General features: G+C 44.9%; 1 protein-coding gene across 1 annotated transcript in view; it reads right to left on the bottom strand.

Annotated features, from left to right (window-relative positions):
* CYP1B1 (cytochrome P450 family 1 subfamily B member 1) overlaps window positions 1-13,299 on the bottom strand; it is a 69,477-nt gene that overhangs the window by 42,481 nt on the left and 13,697 nt on the right. The window contains exon 2 of the mRNA XM_085611416.1: window positions 1,325-2,331. Coding sequence (XP_085467542.1) covers window positions 1,325-2,316 — 992 coding nt within the window. The 5' untranslated portion in view covers window positions 2,317-2,331. The remainder of the gene's footprint in view (window positions 1-1,324; window positions 2,332-13,299) is intronic.

Below are 13,299 nucleotides of genomic sequence, written 5' to 3'. Positions count from 1 at the left end.
TCGTCTCCTCTCCTCTTCACACTTACAATAGCTGCCACATTCCATACGTTATCCAATAGTTGGAAGTATTTATTTGTGGGGAGGGGATTTGGCTGGCAGTGGCGGCTCCTCTGCTAAGGCGGAGGAGCGTTGTCCCACTGGCCTTCAAGCAGCGCAAAAAAGAAAAAGAAAATGATAATAACAAGGAGTTAATATCATTTTATTTTTCTGTGCCACTCAAAGCAAAGTTAGGGTGGGGCTGGGCTCGCCACCGTCAGAGAGAGCGGGAGTGGTTTGCACTCCCTAAGTGCGTATGACTGTTTGACCGGCCCTCTTGGGCCGGCCAAACAGTCATCTGACTTAGCATGTTCTCCACCTGGCTGTATTGCACAGCCCAGTGGAGAACAGGCCCAAGCTCCCAGGCACTGCCAAACAGGCTGCTCAGACCAATCACGACACTCCTGATGCAGCTTTGTGATTGCCTGGGAGAGTCCGGGAGCATGGCTGCTTCCGGTGTGCAGCAGAGTGAGGACGGAGGAGAGGCGTACAGCCGAGGATGGGGTAGAGGTGTGCAGCGGCGAAGTTACGTTTATTTTATTTATTTTTTCATCTCCCTCCTCACCACCCCTGTTCCAAGGCAGCCGCCACTGTTTGCTGTAAGTGATGTGGTTAGTTGGCAAAAAGGGCCATGTTAACAACTTGCAGTTGGCAAAAGCAGTGGAAGGCAATTTTAGGTAGAACTAGTTACTCTCGATTAGGGTTACCCCATCCCTCCAGTACACTTTATGCACTGTGTCTTGTTCTGAAGTATTATGTGATAAACTAATGCATTCTGGGTGATGTAGTCTTGTTTTGCTTCTTTTGAACTGATTAGAGTAACACACGAGAAAACAATGATTTGTGTATGAAAATAGAACCAGTGTCCATAATCGCCCTACTCTCTCCCAAGGCCTCTTAACATACCCGCACACAGGACCAGACATGGGTGACCTTGTATAGAGACAGTTAAAAAATACTGCTCTGGTTATGAATATTTGATTCATGTCCTGCTGGGAAAGCATATGGGAGAACAACAGACCATTAGAAAATGAACACAAAGGGCCCGAGCCATGTCAGTTGGACTTATGACTCAACATGACCCTTCAAAATAGTTTTACGTGACTGCTAAGTAATCAACCATGCAAATCAACCAAGAATGCTCCATGTTAAAGATGCCAACCATACATTTAGCCTTTTTTGTTGTTTCTTGAGTTTAAGAAGCAGGTTTCAGATGACAACAAGTTAACCATAAGTGTCTCTATAGAAGTGTTACTCGAAAAATATAATGAAGCAGGTAAAACCTTACCTGACGAGGAAGAGGATGAGCCACTGCAGGGCCACAGACAGAGTGTCTTGACTAGCCCCAAAGATATCAGTGATGGTAGATGGGATGTATTCACTAGTCAGCAGCTTTAGACCATTGGTCTGATCTTGTCCTCCTCCCAGAATATGGATGAAGGCGTCCATCATGTCGCGTGTGATCCCCTTGGACACTGTGCTCTGGTGCTGCATGAACTTGTGGTAAACAAAGCTGTAGAAGCGGTGATTGACGGCCAGGAAATTGCTGTAGACCGTGCGCACAGGATTTGGAAAAAGTCGCAACCAAGGCATGACATCAACCAGGCTTCCGGCACCCACAGTCTTGCCGAACTGTTCATTGCTGCTAAGCAACGCGCGGAATTCAGTATCATTGTGGCTATAGCGGGCGCCAAAGCAGAGAGCGCTCATCACATTGGCTACGGCAACCACTGCGTTGTGCCCAGGGTGAAAGTGCGCACCATTGACACTGCGCTCAACAAATACCTTGATTAGATCACGCACCTCAGCCAGCACGTGACGCTCGAAGTCCTTCTTGGTGCACATGTTGATTGTGGAGAAGACCCGCACAGTGGACTGTGCCATCCGGCGGTGCACCTTCCAACGCTCGCAGTAGTTCCCAAAAGCCAGGCTCCTGCCTCCAGACACCACGTGAAAGGAGAGAAAATCAGGCCGCCCAGCGAAATCCTTGCCTTTCTTGATCAAGGCCTCGTGGATAGCATGCTCGCCATTCAGCACAACCACAATGCGGCTTCCCAGCTTAATCTGGAAGACATCGCCATACTTCTTAGCAAGACCAACGAAGGCGACGTGTGGAGCTTTCCCTAACTGGATTGCATTCCCAATCACTGGCCAGGGGAATGGGCCCGGGGGGGCTGTCCTGCCGTTTAGATCCTTCCTTCTCAGCCACTTCCAGAGGTAGATGGTAAGCAGGGCAGAGAGCAGCAGTGCCAGGCAGGGCGTGGAGAGTTCCTCATACATTCTTGCAGGGCTGACCTGTAAGGAATAGATGAAATCACTTTACCAGTTCTTTAAAAATGTATAAAGGAAGTAATTCTTTATAGAGCTGCAGTTTAATGCTGTGTACTCAATAACTCAAAAATCGCTTTTTTCAGATGGAAAACAAAATGAATGAGCAGGACTAGGTTTTCTCAATTAAGGTACATCCCAACACATTCATAAAAGATAGATCCATATTAGAAAAACATTGATTTATTCATGGTGTATCAAATGTAAGGATCCTCATGAAATAACACAACCCATGCCCATTCTGGGGTAAACCATCGCAAGCAACCTAAAATGAAAGCACAGTTTAAAGTCACTACTGAAATAGCACCTTGGGTACACCCTTTTTCAATGCCTTACTGTGTGGTTATTTATTGACTTAATGTGTCCAAAATACCTGGAAACAAATACATTTAAAGCTAGATAACAGAACAAGAACAAGAGGCGACATTCAAAAAAGATATTTGCTCATGGATATTCAATTTATGCATCAAAGCATTTTAAGTGCGTAAAACTGTGTAATAGCATACAGTGGAGTGGTGTACAGTGGAGTAGCATCCAACGGAATATCGTAGAATGAATTGGAGTAGAATGGAGCGGTATAACATTGGAGTGGCCTACAGTGGAGTAGCATACAGTGGAGTGACATACAGTGAAATAGCATAGAGTGGGGTGGCAAACAAAGGAATGGCAGAGAGTGGAACAGCATATACTGGAGTAGCGAATGGCGGAGTGACTTACAGTAGAGTGGTGTATACTGAAGTGGCTTAGAGTGGAGTTGCATACAGTGTAATAGAGTAGAGTGGCATGGCGTAGAGCGAAGTGTTGTACAGTAGAGTGGCATAGAGTGTAATAGTGTATAGTGGAGTAGTGTACAGTGGAGTGGCATATGATGGAGTGGTGTAGAGTGAAATGGCGTGCAGTGGGGTGATGTAGAGTGTAAAAGCATGCAGTGGAGTTGCATACATTTGATTGGTGTAAATCAAATAGCATAGAATGAAGTGGCACAGAGTGGCATGCCATACACTGGAGAGGCATAGAGTGGAATAGTGTACAGTGGAGTGAAATACAGTGGAATAGCGTACAATGGAGTGTTGTAGAGTGGAGTGGAGTGGCGTAGCGTGGAATAAAGTATAGTGGAGTACCATCTAGTGGAGTGGCCTACAGTGGAGTGACATAGACTGGAGAGCGTAGAGTGGAGTTGCTTACAGTGTAAGAGTTGAGTGTAGTGACATACAGTGGCGTTGCATACAGTGTAATAGCGGAGAGTGGGGAGGTGTAGAGTTGTAGAGTGGAGTCTTGTAGAGTGGAGAAGTGCAGAGTGGAGTGGAGTAGAGTGCAATAGCGTATAGTGGAGGGGCTACAGTGGTGTGGAATATATATGAATGTGAAATTTACAGCAATATAGAATATGGTGCGCAGAGTAACTCAGAACAGCCAATTGTGCTGCCTTGCATTTCTCCAGGTTTACCAATTAACTCAGGGCCTCGCATGGTGGCCTTATGTTGCTTTATAAATCTGACTCCATGCATGACGCAAGGGTATCTAATTCCAATAATACAGCTAGGCTTTAGTTATATTTTGGGCCATGGAATACTGTGCTAATTCTGCAGTATACTGTGGTACATAGCGACGACAAGCCAGTATATAACTGGGTAATGACTGTTTTTAGAGAATGAAAAGGCAGCCATATTGTTTTTATCACACTTTGGCTGTGTTCAGTGTTAGAGACTAAGATATAGGTAAGGAGTCGGCCCCTACCTATTACCACTTTATTAAAGTATTAATAGGCAGGGAAATGTATTTATATTTTTTATATATTATTAAATAAGTTTATGGCCATGTACCACGGTAGTCTCACAAACTTTTGTGAAATTCCCCAAAAGTACCGCAGTGATAGATATCACTAAGTTAAAATGGCTTATAACTTAGAAAATATCCTACTTAGCTGCAGTACCCTAAAAGCATCATCTCTGCACCATTGTGTACAATCCTACCAAATTTCATGTAAATCCATTTAGCCGTTTTTGTGCTATGTCAAATACAATAGTGTATGGAAAATGCCCTGGAGGAAAAATGTGTTTTGGGACCCCTTTTATCTTTATACCCCCTTAACCATTTACCACAGAAATGTACATCATCTGAAGATGTAAAAATGCTATAAGTCTGGAAAGTTTTGTGGTGACTCGTCATATGGGTGGAAAGTTATTAGGGAGTTAATAATATACGAGGAATTCCTATCTTTAGGAATACTAACTATAGCTACAAAGTGGCAATCAGATTTAAAGTGATATCTTTCTTTTTATCTATTGTATTTGTTGTGTATTTGTTTATTGTTTTACATAATCATGTGACCATAAATGTGTCTTTTTGTTGTTCATGTAGTAATTCTGAAACTTTACATATGCAGTCTGGTTTTTTGGGCTTCCTTGCTAATTTTAGTGGAATTGTTTTACATATAACGCCCAAAGAGAATGAAAGCCAATCATTGTTATAAAAATTAAGATCATTATTATTTTTCCTACTGGCCAATTATCATGCCCTCCATATAGTAGTTTGTGTAGCTCACTGCTAGGTAATTTTTAGGTCTCGCCTGATCCAGCGCATGCGCTGGTCTGGCTGAGACATTTAGTCAGTGGCATTTCGAAGTGCTACCAAACCAAAGGCTTTTCCCCTGCCACCAGCTTGCAATTACGCACACAAGTGCGTGCGCCTCGCTCCACCCCTCCATGTGCCTCTCTGTCCTGTTTTCCTTCTTTGCGCCCCTCCCTCGCCCCACCCACAACCCGCCCTTTACCTTCTTTACTCCTCCCGCCTGTCTCTGTTCCCTCCCCTTTCTCTTCTTCGCGTCCGTCCATCTGTCTCCTTGTTCCCCTCCCACAGTTCCTCTGTGACACTCGCGCTCTCCTTTCTCCTGCACCTTGGCTCCTCCCCTCTATGCCTCACCTTCGTCTTCTCCAGTCTTTCCCTCCTATGCCCTCCTTGCTCCCAGTTCCAGCGCCGTCGGACCTTGCCCTCGCGTCCCCGTGTTTCACACGCAACGTTTCCTGTTAGTTCTTCTCGCGCGCCCTGTCTGCCGCCGTCCAGCTTTCTTACTTCCAGTCTCTCATGCCTCACAGCATAATTCTTGTTTAATCGTGGTAGCAGTTTGTACAAATTACGGATAAGTAGCTGCGCATTTTCATTCTTCAGATTGGTGCTGCTAAGCGCGCCTAATGTGACACGGTCCACCTTTTTTTATTATCGATAACGTCCTCATTGTCAGTCATATGATCGGCGTGGTTTGTTGCGTTGCTCCATGCACTCTTTGCAGTGCATGTTTCATACATATTTTATTTCTTTCTGTCTATGGACCTTTTGTGTTTGCTGCCTTGCTCAGCTGGGTCATTCTTGAGTGTTATGCACTCGTTGTTCAGTGGCGAATACATCGTGGATGTAGTTTCGGGAATCAGTTCACAAGGGAATTATTGGTTATTGTCATCAAATAACGACAGTTGTATATGCCCATGCTGCCGTTTGTGGCTGCTTTGGGCTTCGTTCTTTCCACTCTGTTGTAGACTGGAGCATGCATGGCTGCAAGTGTGGGTGTAGAGTGTGGTCCGCGGGGTAAAGAGGGGAAGTTTAGCTTCACTTTCATACATCAATGCAGTGATGAGAGAGTAGCACATCCATACTTATCTTTTATTTGCACCTTATTCATTAGCCTCCTGATGGTCACAGTTGGGAGTCTTGGACACCCAAAGGACCTTGTTTTCATAGGCAGTCTCCAAAAGCGTAATGTTATTTACTTAAGACCACATTGGTCGGCGGGCTTATTTTCTTAAACACTTGTACCTTCCGGTAGCAGACATCGCGTCAAGTATAGCACCTGAGGCCCGTGTTTAAGATGAGCTGTTCAGCTGTGTTGAAGTTTTTATGGAGATATTTAGGCGGGCAGACGTTACAGTAACATAGGGTCTGTAACTTTAACTGATGCTATCCCCAGTACCAGCATCACTCTGGACGACCACAGCATCACTTTGCAGCGCCACAGCGTCAATCAGCATCACCACAGCAACAGTCAGCACCACCACAGCATCACTCAGGGCCACCACAGCATCACTCAGGGCCAGCACAAAGTCACTCAACACCACCACAGCATCAGTCAGCACCACCACAGCGTCACTCAGGGTCACCACAGCATCACTCAGCACCACCATAGCATCACTCAGGGCCACCACAGCATCAGTCAACATCACCACAGCATCAGTCAGCAGCACCACATCATCACTCAGCACCACCACAGCATCACTCAGGGCCACCACAGCATCACTCGGGGCCACCACAGCATCACTCAGCACCACCACAGCATCACTCAGCACCACCACAGCATCACTCAGGGCCACCACAGCATCACTCAGGGCCTCCACAGCATCACTTAGGGCCATCACAGCATCACTTAGGGCCCGCACAGCATCACTCAGGGCCACCACAGAATCACTCGTGCCACCACAGCATCACTCAGAACGACAACAGCATCACCCAGGGCCACCACAGCATCACTCAGGGCCACCACAGCATCACTTAGGGCCATCACAGCATCACTTAGGGCCATCACAGCCTCACTTAGGGCCATCACAGCCTCACTCACCTTCACCACAGCATCAGCACAGCATCACTCAGCACCACCACAGCATCACTCAGGAACACCACAGCATCACCAGGGCCAACACAGCATCACTCAGGGCCACCACAACATCGCTCAGGGCCAGCACAGCATCACTCAATGACACCACAGCATCACTCAGTGCTTCTTACACTTTTTAATTACAATTTCTTAGCATACTGCACAGCAGCCACACTTCTCTACAGCACAGCTTAGAAACATTGGCAAAGTCAATAGCTCTACCTAAACACTTAAAAGGCGCCCCAATGCATAGCCAATAGGTTTCGCCTTTGGGACATTGTAAGTGTTTAGTTATCCAGCACAATATCCTTCATTAAACAACATCAAATGTTGCATGGCTAAACACTGATAAGATCCCAAAAGCAAGACCTATTGGCTATGCCAATGCTTGTTCCATTTGGTTCCACAGGAGTACATAAGGAAGATGTTTTTTGTTTGACTTGTTGGGCACAGTTTTACTTTGTGAGCAATAGATAATGCCATGAAAACTTATGAAGATTTAGATGTATTCTATTAGTTATGTACTTGTTTATAGGTTTCCATTAGCATGTGACCATAAATGGGTCTTTAGGTTCTTTGTGTAGTAAATCTGAAATTTTACATACTCAGTCTAGTTTATTCTTTGGGCTTCCTTGCTACTTTTAGTAGGATTGTGCTACATGTGAAAACTAAGTGAATGAAATGCAATCATTGTTATTGCTATAAAAATTATAATTATTATGTTTTCCTAGTGGCCAATTATCATGCCCTCCAAATAGTAGTTTGTGTGGCTCACTGCTAGGCCAATTTTACATTTTGTTACACGGGGTGCATAAGAAAGATGGTTTTTGTTTGGCTTGTTGGGCCAGGTTTATTTTGTGAGCCTGAGAGCATGCAAAGAAAACGTATGTAGATTAAGATGTACTCTATTTGTTCTGTATTTGTTTATAGGTTTCTAGTAGCATGTGACCATAAATGAGTCTTTCATTTGATCCTGTGGTAAATTTGAAACTTTACATTTGCAGTTTATTTTAGTTTTTGGGCTTCCTTGCTATTTTTAGTAGTATTGTGCTACAAGATATCACTAAGTTGTCGGTCCTTATAACTTCATACCCTCTTCATAATAACATCACTTTACAAACTTACATTTGCAGTTTATTTTATTTTTTGGGCTTCCTTGCTACTTTTAGTAGTATTGTGCTACAAGATATCACTAAGTTGTCGGTCCTTATAACTTCATAACCTCTTCATAACAACATCACTTGGAATAGCAAAAAGAATCATCTCCATATTCTTACGTACATTGCTGTGAAATTTGATTACAATCCGTGCAGCCATTTTGCCGCTGCGTGAAATACAAAAGTTTTTGTAAAATGCATTGAATTTTAAGCATGTTTTTAGACCCCCCTTTTTTTCTTTGCATCCCCATGACCAAACACAGTGGAAATTTCAATCCTCTGACAATGTAACCTATATATCTCAAATGACATCACCGATGATATCATCCACAGAACCACTCACACAGGCACTCACACCCCCATACAACCTCTCTTACATCCACTCACATATCCACACAACTACTCACATACATATTCACAGACCCACACCAGTACTCACACACCCACTCACTCCTCCACAAAGGCATTCACACACCCATTCACTCACTTGTGCATCCACTTATACAACCATTCACTCACCCATACAGCTACTCATACAACCAGTCACTCACCCATACAGCCACACTCACACAGCCACATACTAAGCCATACAGCTACTCACACAATGTATTCACCTTCACAGTCACTCACACACCCAGTCACTCATCCATACAGCCTCTCAACACAGCAACTCACTCACCCATACACTCACACACAATCATCTACATACCAATTCACACATACATACAAGCACTTACACATCTGCTCATTCACCCTTACAGCCCTTCACACAGACACTCACTCTCCTATACAGCCACTCACACACTAACTCACTTAACAAAACACCCGCTCAAACACCCACTCACTCACCCATACAGCAACTTACACACCCAGTCACTCACTCAAATAGCCATTCAAACACCCAATCACTCACCCATACAGTCACTGCACACCCACTTACCCACCCATAGAGCCACTCACATCACCACTCTCACTCATCCATGAAGCCACAGACACACCCACTCACTCATCAATATAGCCACTCACACAGCATCTCACTTACCCACACAGCTACTCACTCACAGGTGAGAGGATGTGGCCTAATGGCTAGAGCGGTTGACCTCGGAGCTGGCAAATCAGGTTCTAGTGTCGGCAGGGACGCTCAACATGCTGTGATTCTGGGCAAGCTCCGCGGATCCCCTGTGGAGTTACACGGGGGCCTCGCTGAGCCTTACGAGGGATTAATGGATTTCTGACCCCATGACACATGCTCACTCCTTTTTTATAATATGTACAAGGGGTCAGGAAACCTCTCTCCTGACCCCTTCATTGAGTTTGCAAATACATTTTCCTCCAGAGGACCGTTTCCCCGACAAACAAAATAGCAACTTTTGTGAAGGTGCGCCCAGCCAATCAGAAGTTCACCAGTGAGCGTGAATCTGGGGATTACTCATGAGGGAATATTCAAGTAATTTGCATCCCCAGCTATACAAATATGCTCTCCAGTTAGTATCTCAAAAACTTCCAAACAGATTTACAGTAAATCACAAAAAGCGCAATCTGCGTACAAACATCTAGCTTCCTGTAAAATTTGGTGTAATTCCGTCCAGCAGTTCGGTCTGTAGGCTTGTTCAAAGGTTTTATGGGAATTAACATGTGTAAAATGCATTTTGGGGCACCATTTTCTCAGCCCCCACTTGACGGATCACCCTGAGACTTTCCAGACTCCATTTAAAGTACCAGGCACATTTTGTGGGAGAATTTCATGGAGATTCATCAAGCAGCGCCAATGATATAGCCACCTGAAAATGACATCTTCCTATGGGAACTAGGTCCTAACTATAACTACCTACTGGTGACCGTAAGTAGTGGCTGCCGTGGAAAAAAAGTGTGGGGGGGCAGTGCAGGAAGCAGTGTGGGGGGAAAATAAAAAAAGTTAAAAACCACTTAGGAGTACCAGGATTGGTCTAAGCAGCCTTGCCTGATGCTCAGTCATGCCCTGGAAGTCTGTGCCTGTTTCCACCCAGCTGAGCAACACAGCTCGGGTGGAGAGATATAAATGCGCATGTTGCCAAACCTACATGCGCATTTGCAGCAGTGTCACCACTGCTGCTGTCAACGAGAATGGCCCAGCCCCAGCCCGCTTTGAACTTAGCTCAACAAGGATAAATAAAATGATAATAACATGTTTTATTACCATTTTATTTTTCCTTTTTTCACTGCTGAGAGCAGTGGGGTGATCCTCCTCCATCTTAACGGAGGAGCCGCCACTGATACACACACACACACACACACACACACACACATATAAAATGCATACAAATATATGTAAGCAACTGACAACTCCTGAAGTCATGTGATGAAGACCCTGGGTCAAAACACATCATAATTGACTTCTTGCATGCAGTTTTGAACTGCCCTGTCGACCTGGCAAATGCACCCACTTGCTACGCCCAAACCTTCCCTTTATGTAAGGAACCCCTCAGGTAGGTCGAAGGTACCACCATGGGCAGGGTGCTGTGTATGTGAAAGGTAGGACATGTTGTTGTTGTGTGTTACATGTCCTGATAGTGAAATATTGTGTATTACGGTTTTCACTGTTGAAAGGCTGTATGTCCCATAGGCTATCATTGGAGCTGCACTGTAATATTTTACATGTAAAACTTTCAATTGGGACAAGATGGAGAAGTGGAGTTTAGGCTCTCTGAACTCATGATTTAATCACACACCTTTTAGTAAAGGTGATTTTACAATTGTGTGTTTGAAAATGCCACTTTTAGAAAGTCTGCGTTTTCTTGCTTACCATTCTGCGTACCTCTGCCTGTTTGTGTATTCACCGTCTGGTTTTGGAGTGACCAGAGAGGTGTGGCACAGCGGGTAGGGTGGCTGACCCCGGAGAACGGGACTCACGGTTAGATTCCCAGCGGCAGCTCAGCCCAGCACCCTGTGACTCTGGGCAATAGCTCGCTTAATCTCCCGAACGGCCCCCAGCGCCTTGAGACCCTTGGGAGTGATTAGTTTGCGCTTTACAAATACCAGGTTATTTCAGATTTTTATTACAGGATCTGGGGATGTGCATTCACTCTGGACAGTCACAAGGGGGAATTAGGTGTGCCCTGCCTTGCCTGGGTGACTCATCGCTAGGCTGAATAGACCTGGTCTGCATTTAGAGTGGAGGGAGGAGTTTTGCTAGCACCTGAATAGGCTGTGTCTCCCTTGCACAATGCTGTGTCTACCCCCTGCAGTTAAGCTGGACAAGGGAGGATAGAACTGATTTGGACTGAGCTCAGAGTCTCTGAAGAAAAGTGAACAACGGGAAACTGGGGTATAAGTGTGAGACCTTAGACCCCAAGACCCTAGATTTCCTCTGGAAACTAGAGGACCCTACCAAGAAGAAGAGCTGAAGAGCTATGTGAGGAGCGCCGCCTTTTCTGTGTGAGGTGTGGATTGGCCTTCAGTTGCTGCTTCTGTCTGTGGTGGATGAAAAGGACTGACTCTTTTTGCCCTGCTGCAGTATCCTACTTGGGAAGAATCTCCAAGATCTTGTGTGTGCTTGCCTCCTGTTAGTCTCAGGGAAATCAAAGACTTCAAGAAAAGAGCCTTGCTGGATCCCAAAGTAACCTGCTGAAGAACTGAAGAGCTACGTGGGAAGCGCTACCCTTTCTGTTGTATGAGGGGTGGATTGGCCTGCAGTTGCTGCTCCTGTATGAGGCAGAAGAAGGGTTCGACTGTCCTTCACCCGTTTATGGTAAAGAAGAAACGTGTTTTGGGAACTGCCTCCCAGCATATGGAGTGCTCTCTTTGGCCCTTTCTTTTTGTCCAAGATTAGTACACTGTGAGTGCTTTACATTTCACCCTTCAACTCAAGCACCTGGTGTTTCACTTGGCACTTTTCTGGCAGCCTGCACCTAGGGCCTGCTCCTGTTCGATAACCCAGGGTGGGGCCAGCACTGGTTGCCACTCCTGGAGTCTGCAAAATACGGCAGGCACAGAGGACTGACATTGCCCCGTGTGAAGGAACCGCTGCCACGCCTCTTAGTGCAGCCACACTGGTTGCTGCAGCAATTAGTTAGACGCAAAGGAAACTAGCCCTGCCCTAGGGTTGCCGGAGCAAACCAAATGTTGAACAAAGCCAGCGCAACAGCAGAGAGGACACTGCATGCCGTCGGCTAGGTCAGTCCCATGCAGTCAACACTGCAGCGCTCACGGAGAGCAGGTACTGTGCTTCCAAGGAGACAGCTGAGTGAGATCTCTGCGCTCCACTCAGCTGAAGGTATTACAAGATGTATGTTATCCCTCTATAGAATTTCAATAATGTACGTTCTTTCTCAATGCAGACTTAACTCCCTACATTACACCCCTATAGAGTTTACTTAATGTATGTTCTCTGTCTATGGGGTTGACTTGATGCAAACACTCTCTGCCCCTACAGGTTTACTTCATTACATTCTCTCTCTCGTTGGGATTACATTTTTGAATACTCTCCCTATTGGGTGAGATTCATACAGACACTCTTTATAGGGTTACCCTGTTGCAAGGTCCTTCTCTAGAGGGTGCGACTGATGTAATTTTTTGTGTATAAGGTTAGGTTGATATATTCTCACTGTAGTGGTCACTTGGCCAAAGCTCTCTATGTTGATAATTGAAGTGTACTCTCTGTCTGCAGTGTTACTTAGATGTATGCTTTGTGTTTATTGTGATGTTAATGCGTGCTTTCTATAGGGTTACTCGATGTAAGCTCCATCTGTAGGGTTACTTTGATGCATGCTAGTTCACTAAGGTTAATAGATGCACATTTTCCCTGTAGTGTGAATTTAATGTCAATCAATCAAATCTTTATTTTCGATCATTTAGATCATCAAAGATATAAATACTTGACAATTATTAAAATTTAAAAGTTTCCAATGTTATAAACATTTACATGTAAACAATAACTTTCAAAAATTTCATAAAACAGACGTTTAAAAACATGGGAAAGGGTGTTCTAAAATCATTTAACATTATACGACCCCCCCCTCTTTTAAAAGACTAGATCGGACATGGCATGGCCATTAGAAACTTTGCCACTGCAAAGACAATCGGAGGTGACAAATCAGATTTTAATATTCTAAACGCAGGCAAGAATTTCCTAAACCCCTTATTTTTAAGAATGGGTAG

Source organism: Triturus cristatus, chromosome 6 (assembly GCF_964204655.1).
Source record: "Triturus cristatus chromosome 6, aTriCri1.1, whole genome shotgun sequence".
In the NCBI taxonomy this organism is placed as follows: domain Eukaryota; kingdom Metazoa; phylum Chordata; class Amphibia; order Caudata; family Salamandridae; genus Triturus; species Triturus cristatus.
Note: the sequence above shows the minus strand (reverse complement) of the source record. Positions and strands in the feature narration are given on the sequence as shown.